Source organism: Cupressus sempervirens, chromosome 8 (assembly GCF_028749045.1).
Source record: "Cupressus sempervirens isolate cs-2001-9-10 chromosome 8, ASM2874904v1, whole genome shotgun sequence".
NCBI classification, from domain to species: domain Eukaryota; kingdom Viridiplantae; phylum Streptophyta; class Pinopsida; order Cupressales; family Cupressaceae; genus Cupressus; species Cupressus sempervirens.
In genome coordinates, this window is record NC_143125.1 from 87909154 (window position 1) to 87932868 (window position 23715).

Here is a 23715-nt window from a genome sequence, read left to right on the forward strand (position 1 = left end):
AGCTTTATGATGTTGCTATCTTGGCGGATGACAATTATATAATGTAGTATACAAACCAATTCATTCTACATCCACATAGATTAGTACTATAACTTTTATTCTACAATTCTCACAAGAAAATTATGTCATGTACATTGTTAATTACACAAGATTAATTGTAACACATTATACCTCGCAAAGAAAATAACAATTACTTTTGTTGCTACCATACTTCTCCTCCACATGTATATTGTATCAAGGATCAAAGTTATTGATGACTTCTTTTGTCTCTTTTATCACTAGTAAATTTGAACTCAATTTTTGACGAATTTTGGTTGAAATTTCGACATAGGTTGGTCAAAATTTCGACCAAGCAGTTCGTGGTAATTATTCTCTTCGAAATTTCGACCAACCTACACGTTGGTTTTCTTTCCACGACCTGGGCGTACATATTTTTAGCAGAATTTTGCATTCCAAAAAACAGAAGACGACCGAGAAAATAAGTTCAGACCAATGAGACAGTTGCAAATTTTAGAATAAAGCTAATATTTAATAGAAAATGACAAACAATGCTTATTTGATGGGATTACTTTCCTTTTTGAATGATTCCCAAGGCACGATTAAATGGAAAAGTTAGGTGAAAACATTAGTCCCCGCCTATGGGCAGCATGGACTAACAAATTGATAATTCAATTATCAGTAGCATACATTAATCTTCTTAAGAATTAGTGATTAGTGCTTAATATGTGATGATTACAACTAAAAGTTGAACTTGCTAGTAAGATAATAATGAGAGCGTACCTCATGTCTATCCTCCATTGTCTTCCTGAAGATGTCGTATAGCAGCTCATCAAGCCCACCATGGTATACAGAAGATCTCTCTTCTGCATTGTACGCTTTCTTCCCACGCCTTTCTTCTTTTCCTATGTTTCTCCCATGACCAAAATCAATGTTTCAAGAAGTACTGACATTGAAACAAATAAATAAATAATGAAGAGACAAGCAATACCTAAGATAGAGAATAATAGTACATTTACATGATGTGTAAAAGACAGGCAGCATATGGACCTCGTTTCTGAACAAAATAATAATAATAATAATAAGATGGACTTTAATGTAATGACTTTTTGTTTCAAGAGTGGGAATCTTTATTTCAGACCCGGTTGCTAAAGTTTGCATAGATAGATCTTACATTAGGTTAAAAATGTAGCAACTTCATGGTCCTATATTAATTTTATTTAAACTGAGCAGAGTCATAACTCAGTAGTGATGAACTTAATTTACATTTGGCAAAGAAAATAGCATCACTTGTTCTGAAGCATATCCTAATATCTGAATAGAAAGAGTGATTCAACTCAATAAATTGTATCTTAAAACCCTGAGATGTCAATCTGATTTAAATTATTAACTGGTGGTTCCAGAAAAATTCTTCTGAACGTTGAACTGTAGAAATCTAAGTTGAAAAACAATGATAAGCCTTTTGAAATCGATCTAAATACCTAAGTAGAAAGAAATCAAAGAGCAGCTTATAGACATCCAAATGAGAAAGCAACACACAGAAAATTTCTACAAGATGAAAACCCCGTATAATACCTTTGACACATTTAGGAGTCCTTTTGGTCTAATGGTTTCTAGGCTTCACAGCGAATTGGGCCTCCACATGATCCCATGGACATGACACCTAGAAGCCAGCCAGCAAAGTGCCCAAACTTCCAGCCTGCACTTTAAGCACTTGATGTGGCTCAAGTCCTTCCTTCCTGCCAAATCCTCTTTCTTCCATTTCTTACCCCCGTAGGCAACAGCATTTCTTGTTGTCTTTTGACTCCTGCTGATTAGGGCTAGATTTTGCTCCTCCTCATTTAAGCTCAACAACAATGAAACCACCACAGAGCTTTCCGCGTCATTTTTATTTTCTTCAATCAAAACACTCAAAACAAGGGCATCCACGAAAATAACATAGGAAGAGAAGTTGAAGAACCTAAAACAATATAACTCTGGCTCAGCTCCATGCCCAAGACTCAGCATATGCCAACTGATCTGCACAAAGCCACAATGGGAAAGGCCACAGTACACAGGCAAATTTGTCCTCATGGGAATGAAGTCCCAATTTTTCTCCCGTCGTGCTCATACCTTTAAGATTACCCATGAATTAATGAAAGTTTTTATTTTTTACCCATGAATCGTGAATGAATGAAACTTTTTTTTTTTTGTTATAACATTGAGTTGGTCGAAATTCAACTTGGGAAAACATAGGTTGGTCAAAATTTCGAAAATCGGGCATAGAATTTTTATTTTCGACCAATGCAGGAATGAAAACAAAAAAATAAAAGGAATCATAGCTTTGGTCAAAAAATTTGGTAGAAAAACAAGTGCAAATGTACTAGTGTATGGATTATAGAAAATGAACTCAAATCTACATGATTCAGATGGGTGGCTTAATCTAACTAGCCCTATTGATCTTCGATCTCGTGAAAGAAGTCAGTTGTATTATGCTATCCATAGAGCTGAAATCAATATGCGTTGTATTATCCATCTCGCATCTTCCTCCCACACCTCTCATTCATACATTCCATGCCTACTCCCACCCTTCTACTACCTTATATAGTACAACCAAACATTTTTCTATCTTCTTTTATTTCATAGTCTTCTACTTTTAGAATACTGTGATTTTGGCTATATATCTATTACAAACATCTTATCCTTCCATTACATTCTGTTTCCATGCTACTTAATATAAAAAAATATTTTTTTTCTGTTTCTATTCTAAACAATGCTTAACACCTTTCCATAAATTATAGGTTCAATATTAATCCATTTACTCATGTCTCTGTCATTGACACAAGATGCTATTGAACTTCTCAATAGTGACAACCTAGATGTGCATCCGTTTCTTCAAGAGTATTCAATTGCACCAATTGGTCATACGAATCAATCGACAACTAGATACAAGTAAGAGCTCTCTGATAGGGTCCACTTACAAAAAGCTACCTTGCCATGCAAGTTCACTCACCTTGTCACAACAGGACAAATTCAAAAGGGCACTATAATCCAACTTACTGCATTTACTATTCCTACCATTTGTTTGTCAAGGTAAGCCACCTGTTGCAGAATCTCTCTTATAATAAACCGTTTTCGTTGTGCCACCCAAGTACACAAAACACTTAATATATAAATCTTCTCTAATCTGTAGGTGGATTGTAGTCTCCAAACTACTAGTCTCCTCCCCGATACATGCAATAATTGATGTTTGACTTTCAAGCATCCCTACCGAAGAAACCTCCCCCTCTACTATTTCTCCTATTAGAAGCTTGAATCCTTTCCAACCATAGTGGATGATACAAGGTCGTGTTACTGCAAAGAAAGACATCCACCATTTAAACAACAAAGGAAATGGGCACATGTTTAGTTTTAATATGGTTGACAGTGAAAGAACAAAAGGTCGTGTCACTTGCTTTAATGAAATAGCAGACCTCCATTTCCAACATATTCAGACTGGAAGTGTTTATACATTGTCTCGTGGTACTAACAAATCTGCTAACAACTTTTATAATAAGCTATGAAGCTACTACTTGTCTTGCATACAATTGTGCGACTCTATTTTTTTAATAATATGTACACTCTTAAGTCACACACAATGGCATTGTTAAAATTCATCCTGTTTATGTATAGCTTTATGATGTTGCTATCTTAGCGATGACGATTATATAATATATTATACAAACCAATTCATTTTACATCCACATTGATTAGTACTATAACCTTTATTCTATAATTCTTACAAGAAAATTTTGTCATGTAAATCGTTAAATACACAAGATTAATTGTAACACATTATACCTCGCAAAGAAAATAACAATTACTTTTGTTGCTACCATACATTCTCCTACACTTGTATATTGTATCAAGGATCAAAGTTATTGTTCACTTCTTTTGTCTCTTTTATGGATTACAGAAAATGAACTCAAATCTACATGATCCAGATGGGCTGCTTAATCTAACTAGCCCTGTTGATCTTCGATCTCGTGAAAGAAGTCGGTTGTATTATGCTAGCCATAGACCTGAAATTAATTTTGTACTATCCATCACGCATCTTCCTCCCACACCTCTCTTGTTCATACACTCTAGACCTACTCCCACCCTTCTACTACCTCCTCAAATTAATTTGTCATTCCACCCGTTCCAACACGTCTTCCTTCACAAACCCCTCCACTTCCACTTTCACTTGTACAAACCTCTAACAGCCTTTGACTCTTCAATAGCACCGATCAACTACAGTCTCACAAGGAAGCTGCTTGTAGTATGCTTGTCATAGATAGGAAATAAGTGCTTGCCGAAAACTCAAGCGCACGCAATCGCTTCAACAACCATCTGGACAGCCAAACAATTAGTCTTTGCAAGCTTTTCCAACCGCCCATGCAAGCTCTCCATGTACACCCATTCAAACACACCTTCCACAACATAGGGCTCCCCATCCACTCTCACTTACCCACATGAATTTGAACGTCTCCTCTTCTTTCTTAGACACAACTAAGTCATTTAGAGCTAGGCTAGATGCATTGTCCAACTTAGGCACATGTCATTTATGTAATGAGCGCTACTCGGGTATGCTTGTGCGCTCCTCAAACAAAGGCCTAGCTCGTAGGAGATGCATTGCTGAGAAAGATGTTCCTCGGTTCTCTCTTGCAAAACATATGGACCCACTTGAATAGCGAAATGTTCTTAAAGTTCTCACCCAAGTAGAAGAGATGATCATTGTACGTGTAAATCTAGTCTTAAAAGTAACAAATGCCCATGGTGGGCAATACAAATATAGTGGTCATACAATCAGCTTCCCCCAAGATATAAAACTCATTGCAAAAACATTGCCACATAGCTTCAAGAATTGGATGTTTTAATAATTCGTTGGCTTAATACATGGGAAGGCTTATTATTGTTATGTGTGTAAAAGTCATGTTCAAAATGCACTCCAATATAAAATCAAATATGACCCTTACTACAATGATGTGCTAATCAATGAGACCACATTATCGCTACTTCCAGATACTACTACTGACCTCTCTGAAATGCTTCGCTCATTTCATAGTGAACATGAAGAGCCACATTCAACCAACAATGACCTTGAAAGAGTACCTATTGACCACGAAATGTTCACACAATATTCTACCTCATTTATGGTCATTCTACCAAACAAACAATGTGAGCTGCAAATCATTAAGGAATCTTTGCACCTCACCATGAACCAAACACCATACTCGGCTAGCCCCACATTAGTTCGATGCCTATTAATGAGCACACCACTGAGGGATTGTTTGATATGTCATTTCCAACTCTATTCCAAATGCAACTGCACAACCCATGCAAGCCAGGCAAGAGATGTGCAACTTCATGAAAATGCTCTACACCTTATGCGATTCCATGATGATAGATTCAATCAACACCCACGCTTTAGATACTTCCTCCTTAGCCTTATGATGCGCCATCGTAGCCAAGCTCTAGCATCAATGTTTATTAAACGTAAAATTGATGATAATATACCTTCCACTATAGAAGACCTCCACTCCCACTTAACAAACCTTCCTAATTGTCAATTAGCTAAAGAACTAATGCATTTTGGATCCACTTTGCGAGGTACATGGTCATACTAGAAAAAACATTGCACAAATCTAACAGATTTGATTACCCAAGTAGGTTGTCCCACATTGTTCTCTCCATTAAGCGCAACCAACACAAAATGGCCTCACCTACATGTTATCCTTTCCCCAAGTGTTGCATTTACCAACCTAAATAACAAACAATGCATACATAATGTGATTAGGAACCCCCATTCAATAGCGTTATACCTACATCAGCATTTCACAATCTTTCGTGAAGAGGTCATTGAGAAAATAATGGGTGTAGTCAATTATTGGTATCATTATGAGTGGCAAAATCGAGGATCTATTCAAATTCATGGGTTCATTTGGAAAAAAAAATGCACCCAATATGGATACATTGTATTGGTGTAACCCTATTGAAGTAAAAAAGGCAAAAGAATTCTTTGACCAATATGTCACTGCTTGGAAACCTCAATCCAAATGTGATATTGGAAATGCTATTCATAGGGCCCCAACTAACAATCCATGCTTGCTCAACACACAAACAATATATGCTACTAATCCACACGTTGACTATGAAGAATTGATTAATCATGTTCAACAACACAACAAATGCAGTAAGTGGACTTGCCTACGGAAAAATAGGCCACCAAATAGAATGCAAGTATAAAGCACCTTGGAAAAAATGTGTTGATTCACAATTGCTTTCTTACGATTTAGGTCGCAAGTCATATGAGCCCACACGCAATGATGATAGGGTTAACATCCATAATACACATATGCTCTCTATATGGAGGGAAAACATAGATTGCCAACCTGTCACTTCACGACTACTTGTTCTCAAATACATCGCTAAATATGCCTCTAAAGAAGGGAAAAAATCTGAGAGTTGTGTTAATATGCTATCAAGGATTTGTTGAGATTCTAACCAACAAGATAATGTCGTCAAAGCATACCAAAAATTTAACGCAGAAATTGCTTCCGAGCCTAATATTAGTGCACAAAAAACAGGCCACATGCTACAAAAACTTCCTCTTGTCATTTACAACCGCCATTTCATATCGCTTAATGTTGGAAAAAAAATCTTTCTCGCATTAAACCAACTGCTGATGGAAATGAGATACAATCTACCTACATACAATCCTACGTAAATTGCCCCACACACTTAGAGCTACTTTCACTCATTGATTTAGCTATATCTTATACATATTCTGCCAATCGTAAATGGTGTAAATGGCGTCCTAGAGATGACAAAGCAATTGTCCAAGTCTTCCCAAAATTTTATATGGTTCCACCTAAAGACTGAATATTTTGAACTATTTTGTTGGAGTTAGCTCCTTTTGTACAAACATTTACGCACGGTCACATTAGATATTGATCTTTCCAAAGAAGAAATCATTACTCACTAGAAGGCCATGGCATTGCTGAAATACCATGTCTGGCATATTGATCGCAAAGACCAAGCTGAAAATGACTTGGAAGAAGATAATGAAAGTGAGGATGAGCTATCTCTACAAGACCCACCACAATTGCACAAGTGGAAACTTCTTTCTCATATGTCCCTTTCCAATAATTTGAACTTCAATGAACTTGACCTGTTGGAAAAACGTGATTTTGACAATCACCACAATTGGGAAGGTCACAATGTTCCTTCACAATTGCACAAAGATGCAAACCAATTTGTTCATAGAACTAAGATGTCTCAACAGGTTATTCACCCCCCAACACATGAGTTCAATCACAACTACGATTTGTCACCTAAACAACAGTTGGGCCTTTCATTGATTTTAGACCATTCCATAGCCAATTGTTATATTGAACCTTTGTACATGCTCTTGCCAAACACAACAAGAATGGGCAAGTCATATCTAATTAATTGTATATGAAATCCTCTCCAAAATAATTCCTCATATGGCTTAACTCCTATCCTAGTTCTTACACCAACAAGAATTGTTGCATTTAATATACATGCAACAACTATACATGTAGCCCTTAAGATACCAATTAGAGAAATGAAACCACTACAAGGACAAATGTTAACAACTTTCCCATAAAACATGAAAAATATCAAATATATTCTTATCGATGAGATGAGTTTCATAGGCCCGAAATTGCTACTTAAAATTGATATAGGTTACATGAGGCATTTCCCCATCGACAAAGCATTTCTTTTGGGGGTCTATCTATAATTCTAATTGGAGAGCTCGCATAGCTTCCAGCAGTTATGGACAAACCAATCTATGTAGCACACATGATAGCTCGAAATCTTTGGCTCAAGTTTAATATCACTATAACATTGCAATCAATTTTTAAACAAGACAGTGGCAACCCAATGCAAATAAAATTTCATCATGCATTATAAAACATGTGCAATGCAGAAACATCCGAGGATGACTTGAAATTACTAATGATGCACACAAACAAACACCTACCAACAAATGAGCAAGCGGACTTCAACCAAGCAATACATTTGTTTGCCACAAATGAACTAATTACTTTACATAATTAAAAAAAACTCAAACAACTAAATGCACCTATTGCACTTTGTGTAGCTGTAAATACATAATGCAAATATGCTGAAACTTATATAGATGATCAGTTCTCACAACAAGTTCTCCTGTGTAACTTGCAACGATCTCATGCTTACCACAAACCTATGGATACAAGCTGGTCTTTTTAATGGATCTCTTGGTGAAGTAAAGGACATTGTATATGCCCCATCCTCGAAGCCTCCTGAGTTGCCAACATATGTTGCTGTCATTTGATACCTACAATGGCCCACCATTGGATGTCAACAACCCAAAAACTATTTCAATCCATCCAATTACCCGAGGCAACTTTACCCAACTACCACTAACCACTGCATGGGCTATAACTATACACAAATCCCAAGGTCTCACCCTAGAGCGGGTCACAATTGATATAGGTAAAACCTAAAGACAAGGCCTCACCTTTACAGCCATCTCTAGGATCAAATCCCTACAAGGCCTTCGAATTGAACTTGCCTTCTCTTTTGAGCGCTTTTGCAAAATGAAGAAAAACCCCTACAATATTATTCAAAAGAAAGAAGAAGCTCAATTGTTCTTGCTCTCACTTTGATTCGGTATGTTTTTGATTTTCACTCCCTCTCTTCAATACACTTTTCCTTTCTTCAATTAACTCAACTAAGAATGCCATTTGTTTGTTGACAATTTTTTCTACTTCACTTTTGCAGGTTCACTAGTTGCAGCAAAGAGATGATCAAAGTTGTTTTGACTTGTCATACGCAAGAATTACTAATGAACTTCGAATAATTGCACTCCTCAAATTTTATGGGATACCCTACAAGTTTTACCCATACAAAAACAATGTACTACCAAATTTGGCACACTTACATACAATGCTTCTATCAAACATTATGTATGCTTCTAGTAACATTTTACAATTATATTTATAAACTACTATTCAGCTTCAAAAATAGCTTTGTTGTTAAGCAGTTTTGGACCACCCTAACCATTATTGTTTCATGACCACAAATTCTATATATCATAAGAAAATTATGTTTAACCCTATAATGATCTTATTCAATTTCATAAAATGACAATATTCATAAAATACTCTATTGGCTTATTCCTTGAACCTCTTACAGGTACAAGTGCTAGTCTTATATAAAATGAAAGAGAACATTATTATTGCAAGAGAATAGCGGAGGGAAAGTATGATAATCTCATGTGTTGCTCAACGATTTTATTATTTGAGACATGACTTCTACACCTTCCTTTCTATCATTTTCCTCAAACTCACGGTGGTCTTCTAATCATTTCCAACGTTGGCTACTTGACACTATTTTTCGTCTCCGGCTGTAGTTTACATATCAAGCTTTCTGAGGCCGTTTTGCTCTTGTCTCCTTTCACTGGCATATCTTCCTTATCCTCACAAACAATTATCGTCCTCTGTGTTTGACTCTCTGTATCATTCATGTCTATCATCAGGTACTCAAGGTCATGTTTCATTTACAGCCCTATTATCGATTACCTCTTCTATGTTTGAATCCCTTATTCATAAACATATATATCAGATGGAGATACAACCATTCTTTATGAAATGGCATTTGTAATTGTTGTTCATATATTAGTTCCTTATTGCTTCCGCATATAGACTCCATGTTCTATCTTATACAATTCACTATCTTCTGTTTTCTTATTCCAACATTTGATTGACTCAGGATGATTTGAAATTTGCATTCGTTGGTAAACTAGATGAATATCTTGAATATTTTAAATATCTTTGCTATGCATATACTTATCATCAATTTATGGTATTACTATTTATTCACTGAAAGGCCAATTGCATATTGTATTTTTGCCTTTGAATGCCATTGTTTTCCTGAAGAATATGACTCTGGCTATGATTCAAGGATTGTTGCAGATCCAATGGCATCGGAATAATAGCTTGTCTTACTATTTATTTTCTAGCTATCCATCTTCATATTCCTTTGAGTAGTCTTATCATAGACTCCTAGGGTGGATTAATGCCCATCATATGTTTTTCCGTCTGAGAATATGAGTGTGCTCATTGTACTTAACCTGTTGTGTATAACAAAGTTATTAGGCATGTCTTCAAATTCCAATGATTCAAGATCATACTTAGGAGCATCATATTAAAAACTCCTGACATTGCTGAAATGTATACAATCCAAAGGTTAATTTTGTTCGAAGGAAATATATGAATGATGATTATATCTCCAACATCATTTCTCAAATGGAGGCCCTATTTTTTTACAAAAATTTAGGCTCCATCAGGACCTATAACTCATTATTGTGCATAGAAAAAGTTGAAGTTGTTGGATGTGTCAGAAAGATCTCCAAAAGACCTAAGTAGAGTTGCAAAGAGGATTAGCCAAAAGACTGACTCTGAAGTCTTCCAAGATGCAAATTGTAAAAAATTAGATTTTATATATTCTCTAGATTTGACCATGCAAATTCCATCCACATGCTCCAAAGTATTTGTAGCATCATCCATTCCCCTTGAGACGCGATATGCCCCATTACATTAAGATTGTGCAACAAATGAGGAAACATTTTCCATCTTCATCATTTTGATGTGAGTTTTGTTCCACTACAACATACAAAATCGAATACTTAGTATCTTGGGATGAAATGCCAAATCTCCAATGCTCTCTTGAATAAGGATGCTCATATGCTAAACAATGTAGATGAATTTTGTGATCAAATGAGTCAACCTCAAGGTTCCTTCCTATTGTGGAATTTCAGTTAGTTTTATGATGTGATATATTGGTTATTACAAAGGGACTTATAATATTCATTTAATGGATATCAACTTGTCTTTAACTTCTCCAAATACTTTCAACCAAAGAATTATAAAGAGATAAGGGTTTAAAAATTCTATCTAATTCTAAGAATGCAAGATAGTGTTGATGAGGTGAGCCTCTAACCAGTCCTTGCTTTGCCATGTCAACTAGGCATAGTGTAATGTACCTTATTGAAAATTTTCTTAATTTGCCCTAAAATTCCCAGCTAGGGTTTGGTTTGTTCTTAAAAATGGCAATTTACTTAGTCTGTGTAATGTTCCCTACTAGGAGGATATCAATTCCCAATGAGTAATGTAAATTACTAACATTTAAATCAGATCAAGTCAGGAAACAATTGATGACTAATAATACATTTGAAAATTAACATACTTAAGCCTCAATTCCTCACTTCTCTTCTAATCATCAAACCTAAGAAGGATGGAGAAATACATATCAGAGGCACTTGGAAACCATCTACAAGAAGGCTTCCTCAAGGTTTTAGAAACTCATGCTCATATCCATCTTGGGATTCTCCCTCAAATCTTAAGAAATACATGTCCTTAGCCCATCTAGGGACTTACTTGTCATCTAGGGATTACCTTGCGTCACCCTAACAAAACCAACTTATCCACTTAAGGGGCAAAAATGAGTGATTAAGGAATGGCTAGAAGTATACTAACTTCAAATGGATTATGAATGATTATGAGAATATATATGTATAAAAAAATACAAAACAACTGATATTAATGCTACAACATATGTATTAGTCCCTTCTTAATTGAGTGGTGATGATTGTCTTCTAATATCTTGTGTTAAGAGTGATGAGGCATGATGCCAAAGGACATGTCTCCTTAGTACCTCCCTTAGTGCTAAAACACACCTCTTCATTAATAATTGCTGCATAATCCAGATTGGTTCGGCACTCTTTATTAGAATCGCTATACTTACTTGTAATTGCTGATTATTACGATGCCTCTTTCTAACTTAAATATCATATTACATCAATCATTTAATAACTTGTTACTGATACTTTGTAATTATGATAATTATTGTTTAACATGCCTCTTCAGGATATAATCCAATCAATAAAGAATATGGAACATAATTGCCGTTTGCCAACCCACTACTTGTTATCTTAACATTAATAATATCTTTTAATTATGATTGATACTCATGATGACTTCTTCAAAGTTTTGAATCGCTAACTTTCCAAGTTCCCCGAGTATTTTAGCCATGGAGGCAATGAAGAAAAATTACTTAAACCTCCTTTCAGATAGAGATCATCTTCTTGACCTTGGTGTTATTTACTCTATTGCTTTGAGGCGGAAAGAAGAGAAGATTGATCAACTTATTTCAGAACTTTTAAAGGTTAGAGAAACTTTGGGAAATTCTCAAGTAGCTCTCCTAATGGCAGAAAATCAGATTGAAGAACTGAGTAGGGAGTTGAGTTTAATCCATGCTTTACCTACAAAATCAGAAAATCAATAGAGGAACATTGTGTGGAGCTGAGTTTACTACATTCTACTTCAGCTCAATCAGAAAACCTGCCTCTTGCAACAGCCTGTTCAAATAGACAACATATTAATGAGTTGAATGAGGAAGAGGAACCACTTGATGATACATTATCCAGTGATACCAGTAGTTCCATTAATACTGAGGATATACAAGATAATTCCAAAGAAGGTATAGAGGAGGATTCCAAAGTTTTGAGTTTGGATGGTAGCAATTTTACTTCCCATTCTCATGAGTTTGTTGCCTATAGTCTTGAAGAAGTTGATGACATACATTCACTCATTGTTGATAACCCCTTTTCCGAGATGAGTGCTGATTTGATTTTAGATAACCCACTCTTTGAATTGGATGATGAGGAGGTTCTTGATCTTGATGACACAAATGGTATAAGGAGCTCAATCTTGGAGTATGATTGTGAAGTTGAGCATACACTTGGTGGGCCAGCCACTCAAGAGTTGTCCCTTATGGGCATGGATGACACATACTTCTGTTAAGAGGTGGCCTCATGATTTCCTTGACGGGGCAAAAATAAACTTTCTGATTGGTGACTTTGTACTCTTCAATCCATTGAGGATTAGTGACTATTCTAGTGAGAATCTTATGACTCATTTGAATTTTTCACTGTCTACATTAGGTTTTCAACAGTATGGGAGCATTGGGAGGTGCCCCTATAGGTTAGCGATGGAGTGGGGAGTGTTTGTTGTTGATTGGAATTGGTTTGATAGAATGTTTGATATCACTTGCGTTTCTGGTTAGAGTTATGATAGTGAGATAGGGTGGCCATTGTTGATAGTTTTTGAGCATGCAAGATATGATTCACCCATAGTTATGGTGTCCTGCATAAACAGTGCGTTACTTGATAGTGATAGTGATAATATGAAGTTCTTCTACATCACACACAGTATGACGTGTTTTGTTATGGGGCCTAAGTATTGATTCGCGAGATACATCACTTTACACAGACTTCCATATATTGCTTCATGGTTTGGAGTGTTTGGACATTTTTGTTAGAATGGAACAGCTGGTTGCATGTTTGAGAGATATGGAGTGTCGCACGTTGTTGTTGAGCATGTTATTTTGTTAGTTTACCCGGATTGCATCAGGTTCAAGGATTGTTAGTACGGACCTCATGGAGAGGCATTGGCAATATGGGTTTGCACATCTATTCAGACAGGTGTAATATGAATATGTTGCATTTTTTTTAAATTGGTTTGGAATCCAAGAATCGACATGTATAGTATATTCCTCCAGTGGATTCATGGTGAGATGCTACACTTTGAAGATCTTGATTTTTATATCAGAGTAGCGCAATAGAGGACATGGGTGCATTGGTTGCACTTGGGCGAGTATTGTTATAATGCTGCGTATCATATGTCGATTACTATGACTCCATTTATAGCCCTCTATGGTTATGATGCTCTATCTTTTGTTGATCTAGTGATTAGTGACAACAGGGTTCCTTTGGCACAAGATTGGGTATAGGAGAACCAGGACATCATGAGGTTTCTTAGAGAGAATCTTCAGCAGGCATAGAATTAGCAGAAGGTCTATGCTGATCGACACAAGATTGAGAGGATATTTGAGGTGGGGGATATGATATACCTATGACTGCAACCTTGCCGACAGAGCACCTTTAAAACGAGTGGAGCTGAGAAGCTTAAAGCTTGTTTTTATGGACTATACAAGATTATTAGGCGTGTTGGAGAGATTGCATATGAGATTGAGTTACCATCTAATAGTAGGATTCATAATGTGTTCCACGTGTCGTGTCTAAAAAAGGCACTAGGACAACATATTATACCATCTCCAAATCTTGGAAGAGAGCGAACGCCAACTGAGAAGCAGGGTGATTCAAGAGTATCTGATTCACTAGAGAGGTCTTCTTATAGAGGACACCACTTGGGAGGGTGAGACTATTTTACAACATCCAGCTTTGCAGTTACTTGTGGGCAAGCATCTCCAAGAGGGGAGGATTTGTCATGTCCCCTTTTTAGCTCTGTCTAGCAGTGACATGAGAATTAGCCTATTATGGAGTCTCGTAGGCTGGTAGTGGTGATCAGGGATTCAATCAGGGTTTTCAACGTCCAGATTTGGTATTGCAAGTAGTAGTAGATTAGTTGAGAGTAGCTCCTTGATTGTAGGAGGAGGTGGTGACATTTCCAGTGTTAAGGTTCTATGAGATCACCCCTTGGTCTCAATTTGAGGAGATTTGGGTGTGTTCCCTATATTTTAGGAGTATCCCTAGATTTGAGGGTGTGACTGCTAGTTGGCCCAAGTTGTTCGGCATCAGTCACAGGCAGATGACAAACTCAGCTTCATGTTTTAGAGTTGTTTGGGTTGTTCCTCGGCTACTTGGGAAATATTTAATATATTTAAATATTCTCCTAAGTTAGCATTTTAATAATTTAAATAAGGCTAATTTATGGCCATTTTCAAGTAATAAGGGGTTTTTGGCCTCATCTGGATGCATATCCCTTGGTGCAATAGCTCGTTGAAAAGGTCTTGAACTTTTCTAAATATTTCTCTTTTGACTCAGAGCATTTCGGTGAACGGATTGCTTTCTATTGGGGAAAAAGTCATTTTCTGGATACTTGACCACTTAAAAAATGAGAAATATATTATTTTATAACCCAACGCCACATGGAGACACTTTTAGGGTTTGAGCTAAGTATGGTGGGTTATAAGGAGGTAAAGACAAAGTTCTAGGGCATTATTGACATATTACATCTTGGATTTGCGATTTGGGCTCTGATTGAGCTTTCAGCACTTGGGGCGCCAACCCCACTTGCTTTGCCTGTTTGGGAATTAGCCCCCAAAACAATGGTTTGCATTCCTTGCAGTCAGAAGTATCTTGGAGATTGTGCATTGTTTCTTCTGGGGAACATTGTACTGAGTCGGAGTTTTAGCTGGGGTTTGGGCATTCCATCCACATGTGCGCACTTTGCAGTTGTATGGTAGCACCTTGTTGATGCAAGTTTTTGTATTACTTAGATAACATATTAGTAATTGAATATCCAATACGGAGTATCAAACATACAATTCCTCTTTTGAAAAGCTATCGCTCATGGGATATGAGAATAACTCCAATGTTCCTTACTCTTGTGAATACTCGCATAGTTTTATCGATGTGGTTCACTGGTAACCACGTAGGCAGCCTTACGTTGTTCATTCAAGGATGACTTGGACTTTGGTGGAATGATGGTGATGGTGATGGGTTTGTGAAATATGCGAGTGGCAGATAATGTTGATGGTGGTGATGATGATGTGTCTGCCAATGATGATGTTGATGGGAAAGCGGTGGTGGTGGAAGGTGAATGGATGTGTTCTGATACTTGACTTACTTCTCTAACTTCCTTCTCTAAGCTTCGACTACCCAGCTACTCACTATTCTACTCCTACTCCTATGAATGGAAGGTTAGCAAATGGATGGGAATCGAATCTAATGAAGGTTAACCAACGGCCCCACCTCCATAGATGCAATGATTCTAAGGAAAATGCACTAGTTTACCACACAAGGCTTCCCAACCAGCCGCTAGGATGCTAGTGGTCTAGTATTGATCCCTATCAAACATCTACCAATGCTACCATACAACTATCCATCTACTTTAACCTCACTTAAACAACTTCAAATGCAACCAACTTTAGCAACTTGAAAGGAATTTTAACTATGTAGAAGTAGAAAACATGCAATAACACCCAATGTTCTTAATCACCATGCAAGTCACAACAATGAAGAAGAGAGTGATTTTGGTATTATCTTCGCAACAATTTCTCCAACCCTTTACAAATGAGACAAATGGCCTTTTATAGGGGCCAAAAAGACAACGGACGGTGGAGATCAAAACAAGATCAACGATCCAGATTGGATCCTCAAAACCCTAACTAGGGTTGCCACCCCATCGGTCAATGAGAAGCTGCCACCTCATCAATGAACCAATAAAAAAAGTGCAAAAAGTGGCAACCAATGAGAAGGCACCAAAATAGTGGCCAATCAAAAATAGACACTTGTCCTATTCTAGAAGAAAGAGAAATTGTCACTTGGGCTTACATCAAATGATCTTCTAATATAAATCTTCCCTTCTCTATCATTTTCTTAGCTAAGGAAATGAACTTAGCTAGCCTTTCATTAACTTCTTCCATAGGAGGACAAGGTGTGTGCTTCGCCCTAAGTTCCGCTGACTTCACCACGTTGCTTGCTGCTTGTAGTGTCTTTTCATGGTCCTCCTCATATTCTTTCGCAAATCCAATCAAAGCATTGAGAGAGGAAAGAGTGTTTAGATGCTTCCTTTTGATAGCAACCTTTCTTAGCTCATCCAATCTCGATCCAAGATCTATCTCATTGATACTCTTCTCTGATGTCCTCAAAATCAAGTGCCATCCCAATGTCGCTCATCATGGTACCGCCCTCTGTATCTTCTTTACCAAGGGGAATTGTCCTTCCTTTAGTCTGTCCTTCATCTGTATCATGTCCACTACACCGATATTGGTGTCGATTATTCGCTTCATTTTCAAGAAGAAGGGTTGTTTGGGCATCATATCCTCTTTGTCTTTCTTAGTGTTTGTTCGCTTGGGATTCTTACTTGCACTAACATCTTCCATACTCGTCACCCTATTACGGGATGGTAGAGTGGTGGACCAGAAGGCGAGTAGAACCAAGGGAAGCAATCCTTAGACTAGAACGAAAGAAAGATGTCAACTTAAGGACCCCTTCCAACTCTAAATGATCAAAATTCACCTTAACCAATAATCATACAGCGACTTTTTGGAATTAGGACTAGACTTCAAGAACCCCAAATCCACTTGCAAATTAGAATTTTACCATGTAATTCACCTCCAAATAAAATTACCCAACCTAGGGAAAAATTGCATCCCCTCATAAATATCAAAATTTTATCTTCCACAAATTTCGGCTCCCACAAAATTTAGCTCCCTCAAAATTCGGCTCCCACAAAATTCGCCAAGCAAGAAGAGTGCAGATCTGCTCTTGCAAAATTGCTAACACCTTGAGAAGGAGAAGTGAGAAGTGAGGAGGAAATGGGAGAGAGGCCACCTCTTATATCCAAATTTCCAATTTCCTCCTAGCTGGCCGACTTGGACCTTGGGAGCAAGAAAAACAAAAAATTAAATCAAAGTTATGGCCCACAATTAAATACTTAGCCAAAATTAATTTTGCCATGATGAAAATTGTCAATTAGTTCTAAATTGCAAAAAGAAATTAAATGGTGCCTTGGAGATGTTAAATATTTCCATTTAATGACGATTTAGTAATTAATACGTCATTAAAATTGGATTTTGGCTAACCAAAAGCCATTTTTCAATATTAAATTACCAATTTTATTAAAGGCAAAAAGTTTTCAAGGGAATTTTAATCTAATTAAAGCCAAATTTTGCAATTTTAATTCTAATCGATTTAGGTAAGCAATTTTAGCATTTTAACACATAAATCATTTCTCTTAGAGCCTAAAAATCGATTTTGCAATTTCATTTCATCATCACAAAAATTAATCTTTCTTCACCAAAAATTGAAGATTTTCCAAAAGACCAGATTTAACAAAAAATTTCATTTTTGAAAATTATTCCAAATTTACACAATTATATCCGAATTTTCAAAAGAAAACGTCTAAGTACAAAATTTACAATTTTATCCTACCAAGTTGGAATTAACTTTGAAATTTGTTCGGCCAAAGGATGAAGTTGTCTGCACTGGAAAATCAAGTTGAAACCGGGTGAGAATAAGCTAAGTTTCTCCCACTGGCCTGAAGGTGTCCAAGGCTCAAAAATTTTCAAAAAATCAAAATTGTCGAACAATTCAACAATTTGCCGAGGCAATTAGAAAAAAAGGGGATCCCCAAAGTTTTGGGGTGATGGTGTGAGAACCTCACAACATGCCTGGCAGCAATATTCTTTCCCACGTGCAGCATTTGAGAGCTAGAACCTGGTCGTAGCTTCCTTTTGGGCTCATATTTCTCCTTCACACCTTCAGGTTGGGCTTATCCTTGGTTGTAATCATCTGGATATTATTGTAAATCTTCATCTGGTTACAAAGTACGCTTTATATTCAAAAATCTACTTGAAGCGAAATTGTTTTGGTTGTATTTGGAATACATTTTCAGAACTGGTTCATGTTATTGTACTTCTGTTATTACTTATTGCAAAATCATCAAAAACATAAGACAATCAAACCCTTCTGCAACTTCCGTCTAGCACTGCAAGAAAATTTAAATAAATAGGGAAAACAAATTTTAAAATAATAAAATTACAGCAGATCAGCAAAGGAGATCCATCAGGGATCTTTCATAGTGTTAGAGGTAATGCTCTCATCCTTTAATGCTTGGCTATCAATGATTATCCTTAATTGTTATTACTCACCATATATTGTTCATCATTACAGATTTCTTTAAGATCACCATACTTCAACTGACTGTCCTTTTCAAAACAAAATCTAAAGAGACTTCACAAAACTGATGCGAAAAAGATGAGAATAGACAATTAGGGTTTTATATGGGGACATGACACATAGAACGGAATAATCTTCTAAGGATGCAAGAATAATTCACATTGTCAATATTCATCCAAATTCCCTATTAAGGCGCAGTCTAAAAGAACATTTCCAATAAAGCTAAACATTTGCAATTTAGGCCCGAACTAACTTTACATAATTACTTCACTTTCGGCAAGTACCAAAAGGTATGGACACTAGCTTCACCATTGGTCACCATTCAACAAAATCTTCCATTCACCTACTTCTACTTAACATGAAATGAAAACTAAAATGAGGAATTGAAAAAACCATTTCAAAGCAACACACCATCACGACCAACAATGAATCAACAATTAGTTGGATAGCATTATGTAATGTCCCCAACTAAGAGTTTGTCAATGTCCACCATTTAACACTTGTTTCTATATAACCAAATTAATTAGATTTAAGAAAACAATATATAATTCATAATACATTTGTTGATTAACATATTTAAGCTTTAAATCCTTACCTCCCTCCTAAACTCAACCCTAAGGAGAGCATGGATTTAATTGTCACAAATCACTTAACACCAATTTATAATAGGTTCCCTCAAGGCTTCGGGACCTGTAGGTGTGATTTTTGATCCACTGCAATGTACAAAATTGAAAACTCAACATTTCAAGATGAAATACCAAATATCCAACCCTTTCTTGAATAAGTATGCTCATCTACTAAACAATGTAGAGGAATTATGTAATCAAATCAGGCAACTTTAAGATTCATTCTTAATTGTGGCCTTTCACTTTGTTTTTTGATGTGATATGTTGGCTTATCACAAAGGGACTTATGTTATTCATTCAAATGATACCAACCTAAATTTTACTTCTTCAATCACTTCCAACCAATAACTTGCAAAAGAGAAAATTTTAACTTTGCGAATGTAAAACAATGTTGATGATGGCGTGAACTCCTAATCAATCCTTTCTTTGTCATGTCAACTAGGCATACAAGGGTGCTATCTTCTATGGATGTTGTAATGATTTCCATATTGTCAAATATCTATCCAAATATTCTATGAAGGTACAATCTAAATCAACATCTTAATAGAAGATGAAAACTTGCAATTTAGGCCCAAACATACCATGTACTATTACTCACAATCATCATGTACAAACACTAGCTTTGCCATTAATCACCATTCAACAATATCTTCCATCCATATATTTTTACCTCTACTTGACATGAAATGAAATCCTAATCAAAGTGAGAGATGCAAAGAACCATGTATTACTCCAAAATGATTCTATATATCCACCATACAAGCACAACAATGAATAAAGAATGATTTTTGTAGTATTTTGGCAACAATTCTCCAACATAACTCTCTTTTACAAATCCTGTGTGTAAGCCTTTATGTAGGGGCTTCAATTACAATGAGTAGCAAGATTGATTTGTAATCAACAGCCAAGATTGATCCACATAAGCCCTAATTAGGGTTTCCATAACCATAGCTACAAATATTAAATGTTCACCCAATTACAATTAAGTACAGTTAAGCACCAGCATGAGAAAATAATTACCTTCCAAGGACCCATGAGAAAATACATTACGCATAGCCACTTGATCAGATGTACCTACAAATGGGCCAATGAAATATCTACAAGATTTTGTGGGTCAATGAGAAGAGAGGTTAGGTAGAAGCTTGTAGAAGAAAAAACTTGTAGACAAAGCCACCATTTGATGGACCAATAAGATGAGGCCACTTGTATTTACACCAAGTCATCTCTGAGAATTTTTTTTAGTCCTTTTCTCTCTAGGCAGATTCAATGAATCTAGACTCAGTATGGTGAAGTTCTTCGACTAGGGCACTTAGCATGTTCTCAGTGATTGGGGAAATAGCTGCCACCTTGGCATGCTCACCCTCTAAACTTGATAAATACCCCACCTTTGATGATGGAGGATCATTGCTGAGTCCTCAACTATGATGGTTCATATTCTCTAATTGCTTCATCTTCATGAATTATCTTCCTTGGATGAGTTCCTCGCTATTCCTCTTGAATATCTTAGAGTCTTTCTCTTGCCTTGATCTTCTAAGTTTCTCCAACAAATGGATTTCAATTCTGTCATGTCCCCTCTTTAGTGACATAATTCCTATGGTAGATTTGCCTATCATCGACTCTCGTAGGAAAATGATTTTGGAAAGAGAGTCATCTCGTCGCCAAAATATTGCATTCTGCGACATCCGATAAATGGGGCCTGCATGTTCTAATGTTGAATTAAGATTGCACTTTTAATTTAACAAAGTTATTTAATTTTTAATAAAGTTATTAGACAATAAAAGTGCATTATAATAAGATATTATAAAAGACGATTCTGGAAGATTCCAGTGACTTCTCAAAAAAGTGAATAAATTGAGGACAAGAGGCACCCATTTGGACAGGTGATTTTGTGGATTCTACTACTTATCATATTGGAGCAATTTGTGGTCTTCAGTCTGCAAATTTCCATTCGGTCTTTGGGAACGAAAACTCCCTTGGATCTGCATAACTGAGGAAGTGAGATATCTTCTGAAGGGTTGCTCATTGGAGATGGTATTCAACCATTTCATGAAGGACAAATCTGAGAAGGAGTTGTGAGAATTTGAGTTCTTGCAAGGGTTCGGAGTTCATCATCTTTACAGGATCAATTGGTCAAGTTCAGGAGAAATCTGTGCATTTTCGGATGAGTTTGTGATCAAGTCTGAATTCATATTTTGTTCATAACTATCCACTGCGTAGGAGTCTGAATTTTTGTTCAGAGAACGGTTATATAAGACCCTAAGGCGTCTCAGATTATACCAAATAAGGCACCCAACACACAGCCAATTATTTGTTGAACAAGGTCGTACAGGTTAGAGCCGTACCAGGGCACAGGACACAAAATTGCTTTCATTGAACAAACTGTCCAGAAATTGTTCTCGATATTTTTGGGGGCCATTTAATGCACACTAGGCGATTCATCATATACCAGTTTGGGAACTGTTTGGAGGGCTGAGATATTATATATTAAAATCGTACCAGAGCCGTACAGGTACGACAGTATTGTAATGTCCAGACAAGAACAGACCTAAGCCACCATTCGGGAATTTACACCCGCAAGGTTGCAGACCGACAGGAAGAGGTTCGATCTGATTTAGAGAGGCTATGATTGCATTAGTGGTTCCCGAATTCTTGTGAGAGTTTGGTTTTGTGCCGCTGGAGGGTTATCATCATTTCACAAGGCAACGGTTTGACCTGTTGTAAGCTGCAAATGTCCTAGGCTGGCCTGCATTTGTCCCAAGAAAGCCCTGCGTCCAAGTTTGAAGGCCTGCGATCAAACATAGAGAGGCCGTGTGGGAATTTTCAGACCCGGCGGTAATTATATGGAGGCCCACGTTGCTCTTATTTGGCAGACGTCTATACACAAGAGACAGCAAACAGGATTGTGAGGGGCAGTGTAATGGGCACCCCTGAATGCCCCAAAAACTAAACCAAATTGCTGAAAAGGAATTATGTCAAACAGTTTGCATTCAACCTCTTATTTCTCCGTTTAATGTTTTAAACCCCTTATAACTCCAGAAATCAAAAGTTTATTTCTTTGTTGTGTTTTGTGCATGGAATTGGTATCATACAACATAAACAAGAAAGAAACTACAATAATATGCAAAGTGGAAATGAACTACAGCCAAATAAATGTTATTTTCAGAATTCATAAAACCAAATACATGGCAGATTTATCAACTCACTAATTACTTCAGCATCATTTACATAATACTCCAGCCCATGCTTTCGAACTTGTTGCTACAGTACTTTGTCCTTCAATCAGTCCACTACCTTCGTAATATCATTCCCTCAAAGCGGCATAATCGTCGGACAAGTAGTGAAAAAGATATGAGCAAAATACCAAATTCGCCTGTAGCCGAAAATGTAACTAAACTACCTGATAATGAAGCCGATAACAAAGAATTCTAAAGGCCAAACCCCAAGGGAATGACGTCTAGAATGTTACAAGAGAGGATAAACGTCCTCAAATGCCAAGAACGGAGCTGCAACTCACACACCAATTTCTTCTCATATTCAACCTGCCTAATGAAGCCACAAATGCTTCCTTTTATTCTATTTCCAAGGGTCCGCTCAACTCATATGGGCAATGTGGGATAAAAGATGTGTAATATATAAAACATATATTAAAACACCCCTTATGTCTCCCTTGGGTACACATCACCAAAAAATAAATATTAAAGTAACACTTTAATATTTTACAATTAAATTAGACGTTACTTTAATAAAACTTCAGGCATTAAAATGTATTAGCAATCGGACTCCGAATAATGCGAGTGATAGCTCATTGGAAAGCTCTCACCGAGGAGTATCGAATCCAATCACCAAAATTGACCTGCACTGTGTCCTGCCGACTTACTAAAAATAGTAAGTATGCCTGAAACTGAGTAAATCAACTTCGTTTTGGCCCAAACTGGAAATGACTAGGTCAAAACACTCCAGGATCCCATTAAACCCTTCGTTAGCCCTCAGGACCATGTAGAACAAGGCTAACGCACACACACTTGGTCAACTGCTAAAATGGGGACATTACAGTCCACCCCCCTTGAAATTGCTTGTCCTCAAGCAATCTCAGTCCAGCCTGCTGAATAACCTGCTCACTCTCCCATGTAGAATCTTCCTCCGGCAGGTCTTTCCATCTGACCAAATACTCCTTCACTATCATGTTTCTAAGCTTCCTCTCTCTGGTGTCCAGAATAGCCTCGGGTACTAAAACAAGCTTCCCCTCCTCATCCAAAGGGGGTAAATCTACAAAAGGCACTACACTGTGACCAATGGCTTTCTTAAGCCTAGACACAT

General features: G+C 36.8%; 1 protein-coding gene across 3 annotated transcripts in view; it reads right to left on the bottom strand.

The window, feature by feature from the left end:
* LOC149541763 (nitrobindin heme-binding domain protein) overlaps positions 1-23715 on the bottom strand; it is a 212360-nt gene that overhangs the window by 51212 nt on the left and 137433 nt on the right. The window contains exon 3 of one of the 3 annotated variants that reach the window (XM_089796124.1): positions 781-902. The exons of the other annotated variants lie outside the window; for them this stretch is intronic. Within the exon in view, the coding sequence (XP_089652250.1) occupies positions 781-902 (122 nt within the window). The remainder of the gene's footprint in view (positions 1-780; positions 903-23715) is intronic. 3 annotated transcript variants of the gene reach the window in all.